Source organism: Hesperophylax consimilis, chromosome 18 (genome assembly GCF_061612785.1).
Source record: "Hesperophylax consimilis isolate HC1 chromosome 18, BYU_Hcon_1.0, whole genome shotgun sequence".
Classification (NCBI taxonomy): domain Eukaryota; kingdom Metazoa; phylum Arthropoda; class Insecta; order Trichoptera; family Limnephilidae; genus Hesperophylax; species Hesperophylax consimilis.
Genome location: NC_142853.1, coordinates 25,819,482 through 25,847,246, shown reverse-complemented (window position 1 = coordinate 25,847,246; position 27,765 = coordinate 25,819,482). Strand labels below are relative to the sequence as shown.

General features: G+C 33.8%; 1 protein-coding gene across 7 annotated transcripts in view; it reads right to left on the bottom strand.

Annotated features, from left to right (window-relative positions):
* The window catches only part of LOC149415566 (apoptosis-stimulating of p53 protein 2-like), a 693,728-nt gene that overhangs the window by 336,707 nt on the left and 329,256 nt on the right, over window positions 1–27,765 (bottom strand). The window contains exons 1-2 of one of the 7 annotated variants that reach the window (XM_089642757.1): window positions 23,099–23,626; window positions 20,257–21,178 (exon numbers count right to left, since the gene is read on the bottom strand). The exons of 3 other annotated variants lie outside the window; for them this stretch is intronic. In XM_089642757.1, coding sequence (XP_089498883.1) covers window positions 20,257–21,090 — 834 coding nt within the window. In that variant the 5' untranslated portion in view covers window positions 21,091–21,178; window positions 23,099–23,626. Of the gene's footprint in view, window positions 1–20,256; window positions 22,538–23,098; window positions 23,627–27,765 lie in introns of those variants that run through there. 3 more of the 7 variants (XM_089642758.1, XM_089642756.1, XM_089642755.1) reach the window with 3 other exon arrangements.

Genomic DNA, 27,765 nt, shown 5'->3' with positions numbered 1-27,765 from the left:
CAAGATTTGAACTGGGGAACGATGAACAAGCATGAAATGTAAAGTCTGGGATGATATCGGTACAGACATTTGAATAGATGAATCCAAAATTGAGGCAGGAATTCTGAGCCGAGCTGACGTTTGATTTTAATTTCACTTATAATAATTTAAAAAATGTCACGATGTGTTATTTGATGTTGAATAATGTCGTGGCTTGTCAAGGGTAGTTTTTTTTGTAGAAGGAGAAACATTTAATTTACTTTTTGGTTATAAGGTGACAATGTACGCAGGAACGCCAAGACGGGGAAATATAAATTATTCATATTATGTACCCTTGCATTTCATTACATAGGTGCTGGGGGTGGGCACGTGGTATACAGAAATAATGTGGCAAGTGGCACACAAGCTGAGAGAAGGTTAGAAATCAGTTATAAATTTTTCACGAAACTTTAAAAAACAATACGAAAACTCACATAAAATATTGATGAATTCACATAACCGCACACTTTTTAATAATGTGTACCATTATTTTTTTTAAATACATTAATTCAAAGGAGGAAAGATTATTCATAATTTACAAAAAATGTATGATGAAAAAATAATGTAAATCATTATAAAATAACACTAAGGGCGGGTTGTTTCACAAAATTTTAACAATTTATCGAAGTAAATTTTTAAATTTTGTGAAGATCCTATTCAAGTTCTGTTATTATATCACTATCGGCCAGTTGTTACATGAAACTGAAATAGTAACCAAACTTGAATAGAACCCAAGAATTTAATTTAAAATTTGATGAATTGTTTAAATTCTGTCAAACAACCCGTCCTAACTATTTCAGTTGTGACTCTGTCTCTCCGGTTCAATGAACTGTTCGATTTGCTTTTGACAATTGGAAGTGTTTGGAGAATTCAGACATGTGATAAAGTACCTACCTACAGAAAAGTGATTATGGCTGATTTATCGAAATCCTGGTAAAAACGTGATGGCAATCCAATCCCAGATAACATATTGGTCCATCAAAATAAATACAACGGAACACGTGTTCATTCGGGGGCGCATTTTCTGTTAAATATAATGTAGAAATGCGACAGTATTAGAATATTTATGAACACGTGTTCCGCCGTCCTCATAACACATTCTTATTTTACTAATACTTTGTCAGCAACCATGTTAATTAATTCGTTAAGGTCCTGAGTAATTTGACCAGCTTTTTAATAAAATAGCAGTATTTTATATTAGTAAATTTACTCCGTGAATGATTTAATATTTTTCAAGAAAATTATATTAATTGTCATTTTTTAAATTGGAACTGATGTGTTAAGAGTTGAGACTATTCCGTGATTTTTCAAGCATATTATTTATAAATATTTTGGAATGGTTGTAGTACCTTAGCAACCATTTTGTTCGTAGTTATTCTCTATTAATGCGAAAAGAATTTAAAAGAAATGGGAAAACTAATCGAACAGGCGATAGGAAATAAAACAGTTTCGTTTAAAACAAACTACCTATATTATTGAACTAAGTTCGTGCAATATACACAAAGACGTAGTAACTAAAGTTAATGTTAGTCGATTTGTGTGGGAAGGTATAGCAGGAAAAAACAAGCACAGGAAAACGTTACAATATATCACGCTCACTAATTACCAAAGCACGTTTTGACCGTTGACTAAACTTATTGTAGCATAAGTGTGAGTGCTTGCATGTATATTTGTGTATTGATGTACATCATACCTATAAAAAACGTAGGTACTAACGATAGGTAAATTTTATTAAGAGCAGGAGTAACGGTACCAGCTCAATATTATTGTACGACTCAAAGAGTCAACTCAATTGAACGACGGCTCAATTGGACGACGGCTCACTTGAACGACGGCTCAATTGAACAAAGGCTCAATTGAACGACGGCTCAATTTAACGACGGATCAATTGAACTACGGCTCAATTGAACGACGGTTCAAATGAACGCCGGCTCAATTGAACGACGGCTCAATTGAACGACGGCTCAATTGAACTACGGCTCAATTGAACGACGGCTCATTTGAACAATGGCTCAATTGAACGATGGTTCAATTGATGGACGGCTCAATTGAACGACGGCTCAATTGAAGGACGGCTCAATTGAACGATAATTCATATGAACGACGGCTCAATTGAATGACAGCTCAATTGAACGGGAGCCGTGAGCTCAGAACGTATGAGCAATGATTATACTGTGCTCACCCGATACGACTTTCCCGATACGGCTCCCCCGATTCTGCTCCCCTGATACGGCTTTCAACTCCCCAGCTTTAGTGTATGAATGATCGTACGACTCCTGGTACAGGTACGCCGCCACGTTCACGTCTCTGAGTATGTAATAACGATCAATAGTTGGAAAATTTTAACGGCGCTATTTTTCTAAAATATCTCCTGAATAAAATGAGTTACAATTCAATTGAGCCGTGGTACGGTTTACCGGGAGAGGTACGAATACGACTCATCAAAAAGAGCCAGATCACTTGTGCGACTCATTCATGAACGACTCATCGCTGGTAGTTACTTGTGTAAATACAGGTATGCATGTATGTTGTATCAGCCTATCCTGTTATAGCGGCCGTCTGTTCGTCAGCAGTTTTTGATTAATTACACACCCCCTCAGATAATCTCAAACACTTTTCATTTCACCAAAGTTGTTCAACTCTTCAACTATTTGCCAATTTTTACTTTCGGTTCCAAGTAAGTCGAATGAAGGGAAATTATTTTCCCTAACAATGGAGATCAGAATAGTGAAAGTTAGTGCGATTTATCATCATGACGAGAGAGGGATGAGGAAACACTTCACAGCCTAAGCGCCACCTAGAGGAGTACCAACGCGAGAAGAAAATTTAATGTACCTAGTACGGATGGTAGGCAAACAGTTCCCCTGTAATAAATGTTTGGAAATTATTAAAATTTCCATTACAAATGGGCGCGCATAAATAATATCAGGTTTATTCACACATTATTTGTTCGTTAAATTTCTCGAAAGGGACAAAAAGACCGAAAAGTGTAAACATAAATTAGCCAAGTACCTTCCAATTGTTTTTGTCACAACAAAAAATTTTATTACTCGCTTTGTAGCGAAACACATTACTACACAAATAAACAGCGACAATGAAAATCAAATAAATGCTATGTATTTGTATTTTTTTAAAGCATTTGAAAATTACAAATTCAGAAACAAAAGCTCAAAGCTTGTTTCATGGAGCCGAAAGCATTGCCCTACATAATATGTGAGAACATTTTATTATTAAAATGGATGTTGCTCTCAAATGAAAATAAAATGGTTACAGGATTTTTTTTCACCGAAAGATTGAAAAAAATTCTAATTATATTTGTGAGAAATAATATGTTATATTGGCAACATTCCATCAATAATAAAAGGAATAACATTGAAACTTATCTTCCTAGTATATCACCTGAAGGCAGAGAAGATAGAACACCACACAACGCTGTACGCTCTATACATACGAGTAACTACTTGCTTCATTCATATTTAAACAACGTCTCATACCCACGTTTCTGTTATTCACACTTCTGAGCTGACATGGTTGAAGGATTTGATTTCCTCGATAGTGATGTTATACCCTGATATCTTCTTCAAAAGGTACAATTCTTTATGAATATATTAGTAGTTAAATTGGTCGGTATCGAGCTATTAGAGTGAAGCACATTTGATAAGGGACACGTAGCGCTATATCTGTCACCAAATAGCATAAAACTCGATATATTTTCTTTTCTATCACGATCAGATCAGATCTCTTTCTAAATCTATTTATATGTAATAGAGAGGACACCAAGCTTTTTTGCATTTACAAGTTTACCATAGATGCTCCCGTATAATTTTAAATAATTCTATGAATAAAAAACCGCCAAACAGCTTACCCGGTCGAGTTTTGCCAATTTATTAAATAATTATTTTTATATCGGTCATGTGACCGTATCTTTATCTGATTTTTCTGTTACAAAATTTTCGTTTAAAAATCGCCAGTATTGTCTTCAATAATTCGATTTTAGAAACGTTTGCTCTAAAATTAAAAATTAAATGCTTAAAAATGTCGCTTGCACAATTAAAATTACAGGGAATCTTTCTACTGCCTTCAAAAACAGCATTTAATTTTGGAATACGTTCAAAATCAGCGAATCAATTTTAAATTAAATGTAAGGAATTATTATAAGCAATAATTATTCGACTGTACTATCAATACCAATTGAAAATATCTCCCGAGTAAAAGTAAATGCCGCCGACGGGAATTGAACCCGCGCCTTCTGATGTCCGGTCAGACGCTCTGGACAATTGAGCCACATCGGCTTATTTCCAACCCGCCAAATAACTCAATATGTACTAGTACTTCAATCAACAATTACTGCTTATTACATTTTTTTCCACCTGTAAACAACTAACTTTATTTTTGTATGAAAGGCTTTGTTAGTGCTAAATTTCCAACTAGATGGCGTCGAGATATATTATATCTGCATTTGTTGGTGTAATATTTTGACTTAAAACAAATATTTATATTTTATTGATAAACACTAATGTTTATAAGACAAGGTTTTTATGCATAGCACAAAGGATAATAAATTATTATAAGTAATAATTAGTCGCCTGTAATATCTTAGGGAGATATTTTAAATTATTATTGATATTACAGGCGACTAATTGTTGCTTAAACCTTGTCTTATAAACATTAGTTTATCATTAAAAAAATTAAATGTAATGCTTGAATATTTTGATTACACGATATTATTATGTCTAGACTCGAGGGGTTAAATACCACTATATACGTAACATCATTATTATTAAATCTATAAAGAAGATAAGAAAGTTTCTCTTGTCGTCTCCCATAACCATTTCATTGCTGGCAACGGTAGCCAGTTACTTTTGACACCTTGCATTGTTCTCATCTCAAAGCATATTTTTTCTTTTTTATTTCGGTATCTTGACGCGACGGTAGAAGCGTTTACCGTTCCGCTTTTGAAGTTCAGCTACTTTGAACTATTTGATATTCAAGATCATGCACTAGGAGGAAGTACCGCATGAAGTGTAGTTGGCTCTCTGCCAGGCGACTTAGATTTTACAGCCGGTGCTCTACGCTATCTGCTCTCAGTTCGGTACGGTGGCTGCCGACGCGTGCATGATGTCCAGAATATGTGTCAAGGGGATGATTCACAGCGAGAAACCGGAAGACAGAAGCCAGTTGCTGTAAATATCGGGAAAATAAATAATAATATCACGTTGACAGGAGCTGTCTGTCTGACTGGGTCTAGAGGTGGCGGCGGAGTGATGGCGCAAGGACGTTGTCAGACAATTTACTATTGGAAACATTTAGATTTAGATGAATCGGAGTGTGATTGAGTACGAGATTATAGACATGAGTAAAAAGGAATCAATGAATTACATATGAATATTTTTTTATTAAAGGTAAACATATGTTTACAAGAGAAGGTAAAGCACAAAGAATAATAAATTACTATGAGCATTATTTATTAGCCTGAAACACAAATATAAATTGAAAAAATCATCCGAGAAAAAATAAATGTTAAAATATTTTTTGGAATATTTTTTTTTTTGTGTTTCAGGCTAACAATTATTGCTTATAATAATTAGATATGAAGTAATATATTTATGGGGTATTATGCCGTGTTGCCCTACCTCCTTCTCTAGCCAGCGTTTCGGAGAGCATAATTCTGTCCGAAACTTTGGCTAAAGATGGAGATATTACAACAAGGCGTGATACCTCAAAAATAAATCACCATAATCAATTAATTACTTTCCACAGAATCGAACACGATTGGACAAATGGGCTTCAAATTTTATCAAGAAATCAAATATTTATTAATACAGTTTGATATGTATTGAATTTCATTATAACTTTTGTTATAAAAAATGAAGTTAAATGACGGTGATTTTTTTTAATCTCATTTTATTATATACTATTTTTCATTTATAAATAAGTGGTTTAATAAGTGCTTGCAAATGTAATTTATTTTAATAAACCAAATAATAGATATTTTCACCCACACATATTTATTTAGTGCTAGACGCCAAATCTAGATAATTCCGCTTGTATCACCCTACGCTATGGTTGAATAAGAACGTTTACTGAACTAATCGCAACTTTAAATGAGTTGAAAATTGCAGTATATTCCTATTCCTATATTCCTATTCCTAGAAACACGCCGAGAACTAAATAAAGGCACGGAAATTTCATTTGTGGGAATATATTTCTCCGTATGTACACCTTAAATAATGTCGAAAACATCCACTTAACATCTATTGAGGAAGTATAAAGTGAGAAGTGTCTGAAGATGGCTTTATCGATGTAAAACCGGTTACGGTCAGTAAAATTAAAGTGGAAAAAAGTTTCATATTTGTTTTATTATAATTTATAAAAGTAGGTTAGGTTAGTAGACATATAACACAAGAAGAGCGTAGTTGCATTCAATTTTCAACCCCCGATACAGACAGGGCATATAATAATTCTACGAAAGAAATAAATACCATTCTGGAAAGAAACCATTTTTACCATTAAATTATTCTATCGGAGTTTTGCGCGATGAGAGATGACTGCCCTAACAAAGAATAGCAGACGTCAGACTGCCAGAAGGGATATCGCGCTAAATCGTTTTTATTATTCTCCCTAAACAAGGCTAAGCAAGACGTATAGGGGGACCCATGGTATCAATTCTTCAATCCAGGCCGCTCGAAATCGCCGTCGAAAGTACAGGGTTTTCCAATATGAAGTGTTATTTTGAATAGCCGGCTATTTCGATAGATATTCCTTTAGAAGCTGTCATTTTTTGACATTTGATAAGTAGAAACTACGCCATTAATAAAAATGGAACGATACACGCTTCAAAAACGCATTGAAATTATTAAAATTCACTTGAGTGAATCAAATGCAAATCATCTTGAGAGATGAGGCCCATTTCTACGTAGGTTGCATCGTCAACAAGCAAAATTGTCGCATCTGGGGCTCGTGAAATCCAAGAGTTATTGTTGAAAAGCCTCTTTATCAACTTGTGACTGTTTGGTGCGGTTTATGGTCCGGCGGAGTTATTGGACCTTACTTTTTCGAAAATGAGGCTAGAGCAACAGTTACGGTGAATGGATCGCTATCGAGAGATGATTAATGATTTTTTATGGCCGGAATTGAATGGTATTTATCTGGACAACGTTTAATTTCAACAAGACGGCGCTAAGTGCCACACAAGCAACGAAACCATTGATCTTTTACGATTTAATATCAAAATAACACCTCTTATTAGAAAACCCTGTACATACATTGGTCGACGTTCTTGATCTTGAGTCTAGTCGAAGGTACATACTTACATACGCCAAACGTCAAAAGTTCACTCGAACAACGAGTGGGTGGAACCACTCGTTATTCGAGTGGAATGTCTTCGCCGAGAATCGAGGCACAGATATATGGATGCTAAATGCCGTAAAGCAATCATAGTGAATTCTTATTGTGTGCTACGGAGAGAATATATTTTCATCTTCACGCTACACGCGTATCTAGGTATATAAAGACTGAAAGTTAAATACGCGCAATACTCTGGCGTAGGATTTATTGTCATGGTGTGTTCGTGTTTATTCTGATTAAGTAACCATTTCGCCACTTCTTCGTGATAATAATAGTAATTGGATAATTTGTACAGCGCCGGTGTTGTGAAAAATCACCTTAAGGGCGTTGTACAAATATGCCCTACTAAGCTTCATCTAATTATTTACTAAAAAGATTCAAATTCTACTACTTAAAAAAAAATAAAATTATCAATAGATTCATTTGTTTATTTTTATTAATTATTGAAGAATTTTTTTATTAATAATATGATATAAGAAGGAAAATGGTACGAGGGGTGGGTAGGAATCTTAGGATCAGTGCGATGTCAGATCTCGAGCTGCGGTGCAAGGCGATGGGTCCTGGGAACCCCTGCTAAGTCACCAAACGTAGTGAACCACTTGGGGTAGCAAATGGCAGAAGCGTTGGTTATCCAATAAATGGTTCCCGGAGCGGCGTTACCCAAACCAAACCCAAATTGGCGAGGAATTTAAACTCAAATAATAAAACGTTTATTTACATTTTTTACACAAATGTCACAGACAGTGGCATTTGAAAGTGATATAAAGTCATTAAAAGTGATGAAAAAAAATCTGGTTAATAAACCTAAGGGTGCGCAAATGTTCTTAGTTACCATGGAACCGTTAGTATAGATTTTCCATGTTTAAATTTAAACCTAGAAAACATTTTAAAAAAACGCTTATTGTACCTTTAAGTAGTCGCACTTTACAATATATTTATTTATTTTATATATATATAAATTACAAACAATACAAAACAAAATGAACTTTTGTCTGTCCAACTGGGAAGGATTCCCGTTTCAGGACAGCCAAAGTGTGTATTTAGTACACAATATTATTACAATGGAATGGCGATGCTGTCAAAACAATTTTTGAGAAAATTGTTGATTGCATTCGAAGTGACAGGATGGTTTCTTTATCCTTGAAAGAATCGCAAAGATGTAATTTATTATCAGGGTCAATTTGGATAACATTAGTAATTGCATTCAGAATAGATGATTGTTTTCTTTCGGGATAACACAAGTCTGAGATTAATTCCAGGGCATTTTGGAAAACATTTACAATTGTATAGTTAGAATTTCCACATTAATAAATCAGTATAAGACATATGAATCCTATAGTACTATATTTTTAGAATTTCTTAGGTAATAGAAATTACACATTACTAGATCAGAATATATGCCGTATGACATATGAATTTCCAATTTTAAAATTTCGAATCTTTATTTATTAAATGGCTAGACATTATTATACAGTAATCAAAATAAAACCGCGCAAAAGATTCGCAAATTGAAGATCAAGTATTAAGTATTAATACTTATATCCTATGCTTTTATTATATTGTTATGTATTTTTTATTTTTTAAATATGGTCTTCAATTTTAAAGGTCATTATTTAATGGGTCAACGATGTAAAAATACCTTCACTAAAATATGAATGTATAAAAAGTGGCTATAATACAAATAAATAAAATAAAACCTCATCATTCGAAGTACAGCCGTACAAATGTATTTTATGTTCTTGTCTAAAGATCAAATAGGGCATGGATGGACTCAGCACAATCACAGATAACTCGCAATTGAAAAGCTCCCGATACTGGAAATCAGGGGTTCCGCGGACACTGCTAACTGTTAGTAGGTAGCTGGCCAGTGCTAGCATACTGGAACAGCGATCCACTTCCCGAATGTAAACACGGCCCGCAGAATAAACACTTCCCTAAAAAGGGAGAAAACTTTTTCAATCTGTTTCCTTTGTTCTTCATGCGTTTTAACGCGGCGATAATAAAAAACTACTCCCGAAGAAATACTCGTAAATTGAATCAACATCCCTTAAGAATTGGAGCTTCGGTTTTTTTTAATAACTTCCACAATTTTCTTTGTTTTATTTTCTCGAAAAGTTTTCCATTTAATTCGAAGATAATGGATCCGAGATACCTTGTTAGCTCGACACGAAACTTTGAATCAGATGAGAGAAGAATTTAAAGGGAATGCAATTTTCTCTTTAAGCCACTTTGTGAACTACTCGACACTGAATTTAAATTTTTAAGCTCTTCAATTTTCTTTTATGCGCCAAAGGTGACTACCGCTCAGTACGATTTCTTGTACAGCGTTACATTTTCTATGCATTTATAAACTGGCCGAGGCCCAGACATGGCTTAATGACATGAATCTATCTATTTTGTAGCAGGGTCTGAAAGAATTACGTTATTTAAAGGAATTTGAACCAACAGTTCTCAAAGATGTTACAACGTTTGAATGAATTTTTTTGAGATCAGAATCCAATACGAGTGCAATAACTTATATCACTGACGGTTTGAAACTAATTAACCTAAATAGCACCTGGATAAGTGTAATATATAAAAGTGCTTACAGATATATTTATGAATCCTGGAAGATTAAGAATAAATAACTTCAACGGAGGCGGGTTCCTGGAATCATGTGTTTTTTTGAGCGAGGAGAGAAGATGATGTATTAGTGAATTATGCGCGGAATTAAGAGGAGAATATAAGAAATGGGATTTTGAGACTAAATAAGTAAACGCGAACGTTTCATGCAGTATTATTAGGGTTTGTTTATCACAATTCAACTTCACTTTCAGTAGCATTTGCCATTATTATCGCCCGGCACTCCCATAAAGTGGCTCTGCCGGCAAATGGGAGATTTTAATTCAATTTCCAGCCATAAAATGCAATCTCTTCTGCGGGATATTCTTTATTCCTCGCGTTTCCTCTCTTGAGTCAATTTATTGACCGTCAAACTAAAGACGGAGACCACATTTCTTCCACTTATTTATACGGCCATTTGAAACAAGAATAAATGACGATTCGTTTCGAGCTAAGATATAACTGGAAAGGTATCTCAGTACTTCAGATAAAACCACTTACTTAAAAATTAATGGTTAACTCATTTAGGACCTATGTGTAAGCAAGAATAATGTTTTTGTCAAACTGCTTGGCTACGATTTGATTGAAGGTAGATTTGGAATAACTGTTTTTGATTGATAACGATTTATTTTATCATTGCATCAAGATTTAATTACCAATTAAATAACCCGAGATTATAGACATACACGCAGCATAAATTGAAATTTGAACATAATTTTAATACTTGATTCACAAGCAACAATGATTTGATTGTTCCGAAATACATAAATAAGTACAAACCTAGATGTGACCGTATCTTTTTCTGATATTTCTGTTTCAAATTTTCGTTTAAGGATAGCTAATATTGTCTTCAATAATTAAATATTACAATTCACGGATACACGGAGAAAGATGAGTATTGCTAATTTATTAAAATCAGTTTTTAACCGGAAAAGACGATATTGAATGAATTTTAATAAATTAGCAATATTTTATTTGAGTAAGTTTTCTCCGTGAAGAAATTGTACAGATATTAAGATGAATGTTATAAAGCAAAAAAAGCGTTAAAAAACGTTAAGTAATTTACGTCAGGCACCTAGCCTAGTTTGGCCTAGCAGGTCATTATTACATATCTGTATCTTGTTGTTTTTTTTTAATGAAAAACTAATGTTTATATGACAAGGTTTTTGTGCATATCACAAAGGATAATAAACTATTATAAGCAATAATTAGTCGTAAAACCTTGGCTTATAAACATTGATTTATCCTTAAAAAAATAATAATATATGACAAGATAAAATATTTCACCAACAAATGTAGATATAATAGTCTCGACGCCATCTAGTGGGAAATTTAGCACTAACAAAGTCTTTCTTACAAAAATAAAGTTGGTTGTTTAAAGGTGGAAAAAAATATAATAAGCAGTAATTGTTTTTTTTATTTTTTTTTTTATTGAAACATAAAAACAAGGTTACAATTTTATGACAATATAAACACCAATATTTCAATCACTCTCCTAATAAAGCAGCTGCTTGTGTTTAGGAGAGGACAACAAAATATTTTTACATTTGTTTAAATTAAACTAAAAATATTTGTAATTTAGCAAAAAATAACAATACAAGTAATAAAAATATTGTTGATTGAAGTACTAGTACATATTGAATTATTGGCGGCATTTATTTTTACTTGAGAGATATATTCAATTTGTATTGATATTTGTATCTGTTTTTGGCTTTAAAATGGTTTGAAAAACCATAAATTATGAAAATGCATTCCCCTTGTAAGGAAATGCAAACATTCCCGGGTTAAGGAAAAACGTATGTTATCACATCAAAGAATAAATCTCATTTAGTTTAGTTTTTTAGTTCGCTTCAGTTCCCGCTCGAGAGTTAGATACCAGAGGCATTTGCCACTCCAAGATAAGTGCAAGGGGTTTTGGCAAGCGATGCATTCGTTTCACATTACTGAGAGATCTTCAAAATAGATTGCTAGCAGAATCACCCTGAAATTTAACTATGCACTTTACACCGGTCGCAAATGGTTTCCTCAAGGACTTTCGACGGTTCAACTTCGTTTAAATGTATTATACAAAAAATGGAGAATTATGTTTACAGTCAAATAATCTAATTATTTAAAAATACTATCAATAATTCTCAATGAAAATATGATTCTGAAGAATATTATACAAAAAATAATATCTGACTTTCGGTTTTATTTTCAGGTTGACTCGTTGTTGACGACAATGCATTTTAGTGGCATAATATGTGGCACGAGCATTTTCTGATAATTATATTTAATAAATAAATATTTACAGCAGTTAAAATACGAAATAAATGTCGGTACTATCCAATTGCAATTCGGCTTAGTTGTTAGTGTTGTTGATTTCAGTTCCTGGTGAGGAAGGTTTAATACTCTTTTAAAAGTTCACAGCAGTTAAAGAGCTAGTCCATGGGAAGGATGGTTCAATCCTCGGTCAAACCAAAAAAATAAACATAGATGTATCGTAGTAATAGAACTTTGTTTTTTTATTTCTAGTTTCTCTTCTGTTTCATATTTTCATTGAGAATTTATTACTGATTATATTTTCAATAAATAATTATTACAATGAAACGTATAATTTTAATTTTAAATAAATAATATCTGCGCAATTCTGAAGGAACATATTTTAACAAATAAATTATCAAATTTTCATTCTAACAATTTTTCTTTAACTTTTGGAGGTTATAATCATCAATGTAATTTATCATTAAAGAATAACCTAATACTAATATCTAATGGTTTTCCCAGTTGAAACCGTTATCTTTTATTTTATTTTATGTGTCTTGTTCTGTTACATGTTTCCTTTAGATTTGTTATAATTATCTTCTTCTTCAATGATATATTACATTTATGGGATGAGAAAAGTTGATCCAATAAAAATTGAACATTCATTTAGACTTTTAGAAAAAGTCGAACAGTATCCCATACAAATAAAAATTGGATATTTTTAGTCGAGACAATATCTAAGTTAACTACCAACGCTTGAACTTTGTGATCATCTAAGAAAGATAGCTGCCAAAAATTTGAAAAATGACGTATAATAATTAGGTCCCAATGATCGAGTGGTTAAAGACGTTGTTCCGGTAAGACAGAGATCCTTGGTTTCCTTTCCAGTTGAGACCGTAATCTTGTTATTTGCTATGACTTGTTCTGTTTCATGTTTCATTTAGATGTGTTCGTATTATCTTCTTCTTCAATAATAAATTATCTTTATTTAGAGACAAATTTGAAAAATCTTCAATATTTAAACACAACGAATCTTCAATAATTAAATATTACAATTTGAGGTTTCACTCATTAAGTAAATAAAAAATAATCGATTCATACGCCTATGACCTAACATTTTAGCCAGACTTTTTTTATTATTTTTAGTCCAAATCTTCGTGCATAGTGCCAATACATTTACTGCGATTATGTACAAGGATATGTCAGCATTTTTGCTATGCGCAATATCAATATGCCTGCTCATGGAGCTTACGATAATCGCTGCAGCACGGAAATACCACACAGAGGTATTGACTACGATTCCTCAAATTCAACTAATCTGTTTACGTAATACGTTTCTAACACGGGTTAAGGAAATATTTGTTTCTAGATCAAATAGTCATTTAATATATTAAGTAGGCTAATGAATACCTGGAGCAGGTGGATGAATTTGTGTATTTGGGAAGTATGTTTATGAGAGTTTGAAAGGAAGATAGAGATATTGAAATAAGTGTAAATGCAAGAAATCCATTAATGGAGGACTGAAATTGGTTGGCGCTTGCAAAAATTGTCAAAAGAAGCGAAGCTAGCAGTCCGCAATAGAGTACCGGTACCTACCTTGATGTATGGCAGTAAGGCATGGAACTGGCAGAGGAAGGACGAAAGCAAACTGAATGCTGTAGAAATGATATCCCTGTGGATTCACAAATAATGTAAGGCTGATGTAAGCGTTATTAGTAAAATTAAGATAGAGACGCTTAGATGGTTTGGGCATGAAGAGCGAATGAACGAAGAGAGGAGTGTAGAAAGAATATATGAAGCGAATGTGAACGGTAGAAGAAGTCATGGACGCCGGAGATAGGCATGGCACGATCAAGTAAACCAGATACTTGATTTGGGCCATGTCAAGTGTCGGAATAGCAGAAGAATATGAATGAATTTGAATGAGACAAGGAGTGTGCGCCAAGACCGAGTTGTTTGGCGGTACGTCTTCTCTGCTTACCCCTTCAGACGGCGAGATGTTTAGTTAGTTATGTATGTTAAAAAACCATAACCACAAAGACATTTCTTTAATCAGTTTTACCATCCTAGGTATACTGTTAAACACTATTTCTTGTAAATAATAAAATAAGTTAAAGTTTGTGCCTCAGTTGTAAAGCTCGACAACAATAGCGGTACAGTCTGACGGTGTTTACTGTCTCAATTAGGAATACGTGAGGCATAAAACACGTCAATTATATCGACAGCCATTGCAACTTGCTACTCCAGTGTGCTTCGTAATAGAGCCTGCAAGCCCTGAGTTATATTGGATGGAGGAATCGAACAAAGGCATTAAACTTAATGGAATGGGGGTCAAACTACGATTTAAGACTAAACTCAAAATGTATTACTACTTTAAAATAAACTGGTGGTAAAATAAACTCCTAGTACCGCGTTATTTCTTGTACGAAGAAGAAGGTAACTGCAGGCAACGAGTAAGGTGCAACATCATTTTTTTTTGATTGATTCAATCCTATTACAATACACATGAAATATACAAAGCTTTAAATGAAAAATTTTACAATAACCGATATTTTAGAGTTCTTGCCTGAAATGACTTTTGAAATCTTTAAGGTCAATGTTGAAAATGTCAAGAGACCTAGAGGTATCATTTAGCAGCACCATACCTATTGTCTTGCTATGCTGGGCCATAACGTCTGTTCTTCCGTGTGGAATACAGAGCAAGTCATGGCGTCGACCCTGACGGTAGTTTTTCGGTACAAATTTATAGCATTCCAAGAGGGCTGTCGATGTAATAGTTCATGATTTTAAAAGCTGTTACTTGAAGGGTCCCATTTCTCCTAGATTGGAGACTTTCGTAGTGCGTTTCGGAGAACAAATCTATGCTATGCATAAAATTGTGGGTATTCACCATTCGTTCTTATATAAAGATATCTTAGATTTTTTTTAAATTTGTTCTAATAATTCTATGTATTTTTGCTTGTATGAGGCCCATAGAGCAGAAGCGTATTCTAATTTAGATCGTATAAGGCAGGCTTGGAGAATTGTTTGTTTATTTTTATCACAAATCTAAGAAGTTTATACAAATAACAAGATGATACCAATCTCAGTATATGATCTGAAAAAGTAAGTTTGGGATCAAATGTAACCCTCAGGTCCCTTATGGATTTTACTGATGTAATATTTCAATATTTCATCATTTAGTTTATAATCAAATTTGATCGGGTTTTTGGAACGCGTATCCGTCACAGTGACACATTTTTTTATCTGTCCATGAAGATATTGCGTCTACAAGTTGTAATTTAAAATAATCTTGAACGTCGCATTTCATTACGAGCAGTTTAAGATCGTCAGCAAAAAGCAAGCAAGTGGTACTTTGGATGCATTCTTGAATATCATCTATTAATATCAAGAATAGAAGAGGTCCCAAGTTTGAACCCTGTGGTATTACTGAAAATGCCGGGGATTCCCTGGACTCATGGCCACCTATGCATACATATTGCGTTCTGTTTTTTAAATACGTTGCAAGAAATTGTATTAGAGGTTGGTCAAAGCCTATTCTCTTTCGTAAGAGAACGTAGTGAATCTACACGGTCGAATGCTTTTCCAAAGTCAGTAGATCACGTCAGTTTGATATTTTGCGTCCAATCCTTTTGCTAATTTATTTGAAAGTTTGAGGAGATTAGAAACAGTAAATTTTTTGACAGAAAACCATGCTGATTTCCTCCTAAGAATCGTTTTATTTTATGTCAGTTTTTCACAAATTAGTGTTTCAAATTTTTTTGATGGATTTTACTGATGTAATATTTCAATATTTCATCATTTAGTTTATAATCAAATTTGATCGGGTTTTTGGAACGCGTATCCGTCACAGTGACACATTTTTTTTATCTGTCCATGAAGATATTGCGTCTATAAGTTGTAATTTAAAATAATCTTGAACGTCGCATTTCATTACGAGCAGTTTAAGATCGTCAGCAAAAAGCAAGCAAGTGGTACTTTGGATGCATTCTTGAATATCATCTATTAATATCAAGAATAGAAGAGGTCCCAAGTTTGAACCCTGTGGTATTACTGAAAATGCCGGGGATTCCCTGGACTCATGGCCACCTATGCATACATATTGTGTTCTGTTTTTTAAATACGTTGCAAGAAATTGTATTAGAGGTTGGTCAAAGCCTATTCTCTTTCGTAAGAGAACGTAGTGAATCTACACGGTCGAATGCTTTTCCAAAGTCAGTAGATCACGTCAGTTTGATATTTTGCGTCCAATCCTTTTGCTAATTTATTTGAAAGTTTGAGGAGATTAGAAACAGTAAATTTTTTGACAGAAAACCATGCTGATTTCCTCCTAAGAATCGTTTTATTTTATGTCAGTTTTTCACAAATTAGTGTTTCAAATTTTTTTGGAAAAGATGATAAGACCGCTACCGGTCTATAATTATGTACCTCAGTTTTGCAACCCGACTTGTATATTGGGCTCACCTTGGTGAGTTTCCAAGATTGGGGAACGGTGGAAGTAGCAATACTGAGGTTGATTATGTAGCATAAAGGTTTGTATAAATATTCCCCTAACACGATAATTACATAAGGTGGAATTCCATCCGGTCCCGTAGCCTTGTCGGGTTTTTAATTTTTTAAATTTGCCTTATGTGTTTGGAAGAATGCAAAGTTTTGTGATCCGTAAAGCGACAATTGCAACACATACACAACCAACGATCAGACACACTCACTCACCAATAGGATGCATAATTTGTACAGCAAGTTTGGGGGTACTATTGATATATTTACTCCATTTACAGAATTACAGATCTCTGGATATATAAAAAAAACACGTTGAAGGTAGTAAATATCTTGTCACCTAGTTCAATGCTTAATTGTTTACTTCGATACTTTATTTTTAATATACTAAATAATTAAAGCCACACATCGAATCAAATACACGCCATAAAACGAGGAAAATAATTGAAATAAATCTCCTCTTTAGAAAAAAAAGCTCTCAGAGTCAATAGTAGTTGATGTACGGAGCAATGAAAATATTTGGCGAATTACCAGAAAATATAAAATTAGGGTAAAACATAAACAAATTACGAAAACATGTGATTGTTTTTTTTCTAAAAATGTATTTTTGTGTAAGGATTGTATTTTTGTAAAAGGATTCTATTAGGACATTGATAACTATGTACCTGTTTCAAATGCCACAAATCAATAAATACACCAGCACTTTGCTGAATCCTAAAAAATATAGTAGCGTAGGTAAAGTAGTTTTAGTGATTTGTCTTTTAGTTCTGTTTTAGTTCCAATGTTTTGTTAAATTTCAAAATTCAAATTTAAAAAAAACGAATTTGCTGTACAAAAATTAATAGAAAGAACAAAGGGTATAGTTTATAGATACATCCTAGTTCTTACAGCTAATCCAATTAACAAAAAGTTCGTATTATAATTTTAAAGTGTATGAATATACAATTCACTGTTACATGTTAAATTAATATTTTTCATATTTAGTTTACCGCTTTTACATTACTGCTTTTTTTTATAATTTTCGATAGCTCGTTAGGCATAATATATTCTTATAATCTCTGTAAAAGCCCTGTTGGATGTAAAACCAAACAATATAAAAATAATATACATATGTAGAGAGAAGATAAGTAACATCAGATTAATTTCAATGATAATTAATAATTATTGACAAAAGTTGAGAAAATTGTTATTTTGAAATAACCTTGTTATCTACCTACATTAGGCATATAAAAAAACGTTTTCATGAATCTATGAAACCGAAAAAATACACCATTTTATCCCCCTACAAATAATGTTTTCCACAAACACGTCTCTTCGTACGATTTATTCAATTTTACAAATGTTAAATAAACACAGATGTTTCTAGTAACAACAACAAACCATTATTTGATGTCCTGTCACCTGCTTCTTCAACCTTCCTCTTGTCTTCTTCTCTGCTACCTTCCTACAACATGTTCCCTTCACACTCCCGTCAAGTGTTCCCATCAGTAGGACGAAGGTTACAAAGGACGAGGAGATAGGAAAACGGAAGATAAAAAGAGATGGACGTGTTCGAGTGAGGGGAAGAGGAAAAGCCACGCGACAAATTCGCAAATTCTATTTGAGAATGCGACGAATTTATTTGTCCCGTCAGTTATCGGAAATATGTCTAGCTAAGTGGCTTGTATCACTCCAGGCAAATATTTTTTCAAATTCAATCAAATATTTATACTACTCTAGGACATGCATGCAAAGTATTGATCTGTTGAGGTTCGTACTAATGCCATCATTATTTTAATAGTACCTATTTCATTTCAATTGCACTTTATGTATATTTGAACCCAATCAAAATCTTCTGATTTTTTTAACATTAACTTCACACAGAAGGCCCCGAGGAAAGGAATTTCTCTTGGGGCCATCTTAGGGGAACCTATGCGGAGTGTTTTTTTTAAGGGAAGGAAAGGAGAGAAAGTTCTGGGAAAGGAACATTTATGAAAGGTGCGCAGGAATCTGGAGGTCAGGATGTCCAGGAGTAAAGTATCAAACCATCCCTCCTAATGGGTCGAGAAAGTCAGGTTGGGGATGTTATGTTAAAGTTTCTCCCTCATTCGCCCTTTCCGCAATCCATCCAAACGCATCCATCAAATCAAGTGGCAGAGATATTGGTTATGCAACTAATGGTTACGGGGGCGGCGGTAGCCATATCCGCCTCCCAAATCGAAGCTTAGTTCACTTCAGCACAAGATCTCCTAATAAAAATAAAACGTACTTTATCTATTTTTAAATGAATATTTGACAATTATTTTTAAAATATCAAAATTACACTTGAACTATGGTATTTATTTTTGGAAAATTTCGGAAGGTAAGAGACAATTCAGATTGGTAGGTACCTAACTCAGATCTTGTTACTAAACGTATCTAAATCTATTTCAGTCAAAATTTTCACAGTTGAAAATATGGAATATACGTTTCGATTGTGTAAACCAATATTAAATAGAACTAGAAGGGATTTCCACAAAGGCAAGTAGTGACTATGTATTGACAAAATAAAAGGGCAATTTATTGCTTGAAAAACTACTTCAGTAGTTCCTACTTCCGTGCCCTTTGAAATCTGTTTTATCAGACTTTTGCTTTGTGAATTGCGTAACAAATATTCCCCCGAGAAGTTGATTGGAGAACATCAGCGAATATTTCACCCTAGAAGTAGTAAAGGCGGTAAGCAAGGCAATTTCGAGCCATTCATATGTAAAGATACTCGCCGGGTGGCTTGGGTGGCTGGGTGGATGGGTGGTTGGGTGTTTGGTGTTGGATGGTGGGTGTTGGGTGGTGCCGGGTACCAAAGCTGTTTGCTGCTAACGAGCGATGCGAGCAAATGTGGAATAGTTCACATGCAAAGTTTTAGCTTATTCGGGGAAAAGTTGTTCTCCCGACGAATATTTAGTGAAAAATGGGAAAATGCGCAATCGGGAAAAATAAGCGCCTGCGGAAACTTATGTTCTTTCAACTGAAATGATTGCAGATTGATTGTAGTAAACTTTCAGAAATAAGCAGGTACACCTTGTTTACGCTATTATTACTGAGTTCTGTACAAAAACTAGATTTACTGAATTTTGAAGGTATTTTTGAACCAAAAGACGCAGTCAATCTATAAAATCTGGTATGAAAGAATACATTTCACAATATTAGATTATGTGCTTAATTTTTTTTACAGTTTTTGAAGAGACTTATGTTGTATGACGGAGGAAACACAGAGGCCGGCAAATCGTTCCACAGACGATTGTCCGAACTCTAGAACGAGTCATAAAAGCGACCCGTTCTCATGTGACAAATAAGAACTTATATTGTCCGCGCATTTGTCGTGTTTCTCCACTTTAGATACATAAAGTAAAACGATACACAAATAGCCACTGTCTAACTACGAAATAAAGAAATAGATTTAAAATTACCTTGCTTGTTACCCAGGTATACAAATCATACATTTTTTCACGTACTAAGCACATATTCACATAATATTGTGTGGTTATATAATAGTTGATTGTTATTGGTAAATAAGATGTAAATAATTACCTTCTTGAATCCAGACCATTTCAAGGCTCGCTGGATACAGGCGGCTCTGTTCATTTTAAGAAGCACAATGGGGCACTGTTCATCTTCCTCCTTTGTTATTTCTTCATTCAAATTAAACCATCTTTCATTCACTTCACCAATTTTGCCTTCATCAAACTTTATATCCTTAGCTTCTTTAAATGGTGTGTCTGTATTATGTACACTTGCAGTTGTTTCTAGTAACGTTTCAGTATTGCGGAAAACTCCTGATATTGTAATGTTGGGTTTAATCAAAGTTTCATTGGTATTGTTGATATCCCGCCAGGGAATGTTTACTTTCGAGTTGTTATTTTTAACATCACTACTGTTATTTTCGAAAATATCTTCAAACACACATTTGGCTTCTGAAAACTTTATTGGCACTTGTTTACTGGTTTCGCCGAACTGCTGTTTGTTTAGCTCTTCCAGACTCTTGTCCAGATCTGATATGGTTTCTGCCAATTTGGCGTCAATCAAAGAATACAGCTCCTGTCCACTCCTAACCGAGTAGATGCTGTTCCTCATGGATGAATTGTTTTCGTCTGTGTTTATCGAATAGAGATCACTGTCATCGTCAGGAAAAGACACGAGGTAATCGTCGTTTCTGGAGAATGAATCGTCGCTGTCAAATGTCCCGGAGTGCCTGAAGTCCTGAATGGAGCAGACTGTGATGATGTTGGCTTCTTCGTCTTTTGTTTTCAGCTGGAGAATGTGGGCGAATCTGGATGGGTGTATAGTCTTTCTTTCCTTTGGCTTGTTCGGTTCGAGCTGGATACTGCTCGACGAAGAGTCGTCGTCATCGTTGTCGATATTCATTTTTAATTTGACTCAATCTCTGAGAACTAAATACTTTTCACTAGGGTTTATTATTAGTTTTTCTTTACTTAAACTTAATCTGCCTTATCTATAGTTTGTATAGATTTCTTGATTATGAAAGTGTTGAATAAAATATTCGATTTGTTTCATTAAAGAATTGCATCGATACAAAATGAGTGAGAGATTATCGCAAACGAATTTTGAAACTTGACTGGAGTTAAACCATTTTAAAGGTCTCGTTGGGATAAGCTCTGACATTTACATAAAATGGGAATTCTTTGGTCGTTTCGTGAAGCATCGACACTTTTTTAATATTCAAAGAGACGCAATTACTAAATAAAAATAACAAGAGAATTCTAATAGAAATATTTTTATTTTTTTAAAATATGTTTTGCAAATTTAGGCGAATTGGACATCTAACCTGTTGGTACACGAAGAAAATTTACTGATATAAAACACTGTTAATTTATTCGTGTTTTAGTTAAAAACGGGACTTCAGGCCTTTAACAAATGAATTGATTTAGTTACTAACAAAGTATCAGTTAAAAGCGAATGTTTTATGAGGACGGCGCAACACGTGTTCATACAAATACTAATATTGATATAGACATGCTGATATTGTCGCATTCCGTTATAATATTTATTAGGAAAAGAACAAGAGTTTTCGATATATTCTGAATGACTAATATTTTATCAGGAAGTTACTTACAACTTTCGAGCTGTGGACCACAATGCTTGTCATGACATGAGTATTGAATTATTTTCGTCCCCATTATTCCGTAAAAATCTCTGACCTTTTAAAAGTTATGAACCCTTTAGCGGAAGCTTAATGTCACATATTCCACGTCCCGTGTCTCTCGTCCTCGGGCAACCACATTCCCGGAATTATTATAGCGACTATGAACAACGGTTTGGGTAACCAGTATTTATGGTCAGTGTTTATGCCATATGGTAAGCTTCATTGTTATGTGGAATGCCACATTACTATTATTGTGATTTAGAGTTATCGTAAAACCTCAACCAGAAAGATCAGATGAATTAATGCATATATTACTCGCTCTCGGTGTGAAGTCAAATAAATTGAGATAACGTTCCGCGGAAAATAATCCGCGAAAATACTAAACTATCGTCAATGGACTTTCTAGATTAACACACATTAGCCGATGTTTTAGAAAATAAACGATCATAATTTCACTACTGATGGTTGTTAAGAAAATTACGAGAGAAATGATCTAGATGCGAAATAAAATAATGTAATTTTGCAGATATTGCACGCTTGACCAAATATTATTTGCATTTACATTATATTATTTATGAGTATTAAATACTACACCGTGAGACAATGGGGGCGTTACAGATATTGGATTACATCGTCACGGCCGATACGGAATAATCAATAAAATATGTAGATACCCCTACCAACGAAGATTTATGAACGAATCTAATATTATAAACGATTTGTAATAATATAATAAACTTGATGTAACAACTTTAGCTTTGATTAAACTGGTTAGATTAAGTCTATAAATGTAGCAACAGATAGATAACCTTAACAGCGAATTAAAAATGTTTACTTTAGAATATTTAAGTTCTGAAATTATTTCTACGCTCTTATTTGGAAATACTCAATTAGAGAAATACCCGGACCCTTTTAAATTTGAATCGTCAAAGGAAACACTTCTAAGAACGGAGAGATAAATTTGTCCAAAGTTCCCGAGGTAACTCAGTTAATGTAGTGACGGAAAGTTAGAGATGTCAAAGCACATTCATTCAATTATAAAGAGACTTCTCTGGGCCGTTGACTTAAATTAATAGAATATATATTTTTTGAATGTCTTAAATGATTTAGGATCGATCCGTTCTGATATTTGATATCGCTAAGGAATATCGTTTGAAATGAGTGTAAATTATCAATTATTATCGTTGGTATATCTCGCGGCACATTAAGTTTATTCGTTATTTACGCAGAGAATTGTTAAAATTTCATGGATCTGCTGGTTGAATTCACACGTTTATTGAAAGAATTATTATTATTGCAGTATTTTATTCACTTAATGGGGTAGCAAAGTCTTAAAACTGTTGCATAAACTCAACACAATACGACCACTAAAACACTTAATCTTTCAAAAATACGTTTTGCACAAATTCACAAAAGTAAACACAGCACGCTTTTATATTCAATCGACAGGACAATTTTACAACAACAACTAGTGTTTCGCCAACTGTACGAGAGTCGGTTGTTGCTTAGTAAACGAGCGGTTCAAGATCAGGTGGCACGATAACACAATCACATTATTCTGAATATCGTCATTATACTGTTAGTTCGAGTTGACCGTAGTTAGGGCCGTCATAGATTCGGCGACTTACTGCTGTGACAGATTCACTGGAGTTCAAACCACTTGTGGCGTCGCGCGAACTCGGCGTCGCGACGCGGCGTCCCACGGAAATAGTCCCTTTCCAGCGCCAGCGACTGCGACTACCAGAGAGTGCAGGAGAGGCCGCCGCGGGCCTCGACTCTCGGTTCTCGTCACAAGTTTGTTGGTGCTAAATTTTCGATATAAATACGTTAACATTCGGACACTGAAATAGATCGCGACTCTCGACCGGAGTTGGCAGACGGTGGCGGTGGAAGGAACGATTCATTTTTAATGCTGGGATAAAGTTTATTTAGCTGCGATCTCGAACAGACAGTGCGCAGTACCAACAGATGTTTATCTTCGTCTGTGAAGATCTGTAGAGCACTTTAATGTTTGCTTGTATTGCTGAATTTACACGGAAATGCCAAAACGGATACAATCAGCAATATTCTCGCTAATTCAATTTCGGCATCATACTCCATCTTCTAGATGTTTTCACACATTTCATCCTCCAACATTTTCTTATACATACTTGGGATCGGTGCGTAAATGCATTTCACTGATTAATTTGATAAGTTATTTCTGACACATTTCAACTCATGCACATCGAAAATTGTCAAACAATATTCTGAGACAACAATATTCACCGTAGACGTGAAATAAATATTTTCTTCTCGTGGCATGTATCTACACTTTTAACGATACTACTTTATACTATTTCTCACTCTATAAACGTTTGGAATTAAATGTTTGGAATTTTCGTAATATTATGTGAAATGTAATAAAAAGTAAATCGATTCCAAGAAACTAAACTCATTTGAAAATATTGTGAATATTTTGATAACAACAATCTGCCTTCTACAGATAAAAATATTTCTACAACTGATTGCTCAGTTTTGTGTAAAATACAAAACTGAACATAACACAAATGAATAAACATATTTGAAAAAAACCACACACATATTAGTATAGCACGGATACAAAAGCTTTAAAAAATCACTATTTTGACATGTCACTAAATAAATTTCACTGCAGTTATATTTTAAAGATAAAGATTACGTGACACTTTATTACATCGTGTTAATAATAATTTTCCCCGTGGGACTTGTTTAAGGATTAACGTTTATAAGCCACGATACATAAAGTTATGTAAATAGTTACATCTCAGATATAAAACACGCACAATAATGACTTAACGATCGTTTTATAGCTAATAAAATTGGCGAAAAATAGATAAAGACACATCCGTGACCTACAAAATCACAACATCAGGTTAAACACAATCACGTGAACTTTTCACACACGCCATACTCCAGTCACGTAACACTATTGGATCTGTTTAAATGTAAAACTAGTGTGGTATAATAATTACTTTGCAAACGATTAGAAGAAACCACGAAATATATTCCGGAAGAAAACACTCTTAAATGTATTTTTATATGTTTTTATGACGATTAATATTGGTACTGTTTTATAAAACATAGTTCCGATCTCGGCCATAGTATGTAGGCCACTGGATACTGGATGTTGATACCATTACGATCATATTGCCGATATCAACTCAATGAATTGACATCTATATCTAAACAACTCGCGTTTCAGCGCTGTCATAATATTATTATGTTGACTTTTCATTGTGAACTATTATTTTTCGTATTGCAAAATAAATCTCAAGAAATTATTGCCGACGCCGAGATAAAATTCGTGAACGATTGCTCACGAGTATTTTTTGTGCGTAAGTTGTTTGAAAAAAGGAATGATAATATTTCTCTCGTTTGAGAGCGACGCCAAAAGTGCACGCTGCGGTTATTATTATTTTTTATGCGAGCTTTGGCAAAGACGTCTTCGAGATAAAATTCACATTCAATTTGTGGAATATACGTATTTGAGATCAAATTCGTTTAAAATTTGTAGCTAAAATAGCGTGGCAATTGGTAAAGAAAGATATATTCAACTTTCCATTGGTTGCATTAAAAATCAAAATTAATATTTCCAAGAAGATTATTTGCACGCTTTCGTAATATTTATCAAATCCGTAGCATAATAATAATTTGCTTCCAAATAAAAAAAAATAAGCTTTGTGAATTTAAAAATTGAAATTCCTATATATGAAGTAAATTTACGAAGTAAGCTCAATTTATCGTAAGTATCCGAAAGGCGAAAATTATTTAATCTTCTTTTATTGTATAAAATTGTTAATTCAAAATTTGACTGCCCTGACGCTATAAATGTGCCGTCCTTACATGTACCTCCAAAATATACAATTCTGTTATGGAGAGAATACACGTGATGTAAAAGGCCTTGATTGTCTTGATTAAAAACAGAAAAAAATGGATATATGTATATATATATATTAGAATATAGGTTATAATTACATAATTATACCGTAGTAATCATAGACAGTGAAAGGTAATGCAGGTATTTACACCTAACCATAAAATATCTAAATACAGGAAGGATATAATAATCTTAGGTTGTTTCATAGAATTTGAACAAACCATCAAATTTCAAGGATCATTTTCAGGTTCTGTGAATGTCTTATTGAAGTTCGTTTCTTATATTATTATAGGCCAGTTGCTTGACAGTAGTGCTTGTTCGTTCTTCATACATATGGGTATTTTTAAATTGATGAAGCAGGATATTTTTTTAATATAATTTTTTCAGGTTTGGAACATTTAGGACGAGTTGTTTCGGAGAATTTGAACAATTCATCAAATTTCAACGTTCATTTTCAAGTTCTGTGAAAGTCCTATTCAAGTTCTGTTATTATATCATTATAAGCTAGTTGCTTGACAGAACTGAAATAATAACAGAACTTGGAAAGAACTTTCACAGAACTTGAAAATTAACATTGAAATTTGAAGATTTGTTCAAATTCTCTGAAACAACCCGTCCCTAGTGAATTACAAAACGAATGAAACGTCTGTAACATTGAACAATAAATAATTATTTGATAGGTGGAAGATTCTACCATATACCCAAGAATATTAATAATATGTCCAACTCCAGTAAATTATTGGTAGTATTTATCAGTACTGGCTATCAACTCCGGCTGCCAGAAGCGCTATTGTAGCATGGTATAAAATGCATTGAAATGTGTGAAAGTGAACCAACACACAACTTGTGCCGTTAAAGTGCACTAATGTAACGTACTGCCATCAGAATAAATGGGAAATGTCAGAAATCGGAGATATTATAACAATTGTATAATATTTGGTGCCAGCGAGTGAGGAGCAGGTGGATTAGAGGATTATCTCATCTGAAGACGCCGATTAAGACCCAATTACAACCATCTGCTGCACTTCGCAAAGACCCTGATTTACTTAACGAATATAGAATATGATTCAAGAATTTCTTGTTACTGCTGTAGCAAGTCGAAACTAGGTGATGGCGGATCGTAAAGTGTATATTTCCAAGAAAATGAGTTCAACACCGAGGCCGAATATAACTAATTGCATTATATGTGATATTATTATGCAGACGTTTGGGAGCAGTTGGGACTCTTGTGTGGTTTGACATTATTTTTTTTTAAAGACGTTGTTAATTTAGTTAATCTTGCATATCTCTCGATAGAAACGAATAAAAAATGTAAAAAAATTGGCACTGTGTCAATGTAATTTCTACGTATGTGTACTTTTCATAAAAATTCTTTCATTTCAGACACTGCCCCACATATTCAAAGTTTTTCCACATGGTGATTGCTTTTTTACTATTTTTTTTATGTGAATACCGCACAAGAGTCCAAACTTCAACCGTTTGGAGCCAGTGAGACTATGGCATCCCCATTGGAGGTATGTTGTGAGGCTGCAAGTAGTTGGGAGTGAAATCAGATAGCGAAAAGGTTGGTGGAGAAGTACCTGGCTATTCAGGTCTGGTCACCAAATACGGCCTAAGCCATTTTAAGCAATGTTTCAATTCTGAATGGTATTCTTACACCAAGGCGATACTGGGTTTATCTTCCTATCTTATATATGTGTAAAATCTTATGAATTATTAAATTGAATATCTCTGTCCCATATGACGATTGTACGAAACATTTGTAAATCGTTTTAAGTAATTTTTTGCAACACATTACAAGAATGCTAAGAACTTAGATACATATTGGACAAAGATAAATTAAAAACTGTCTATTTTGCTTTAGTCCAATCTCTACTTTCTTATAACATAGTATGTTGGGGATCATGTCCAAAGTCCAATGTAAAGCCACTAAATATTACACAAAAATTGATCCTTAAAGTTATGTACAAAAAAAATCCCTTTTCCATGCTACCTACTTTATAAGGAATGTAACTTTATGTGTATAAAACAGCTATATATC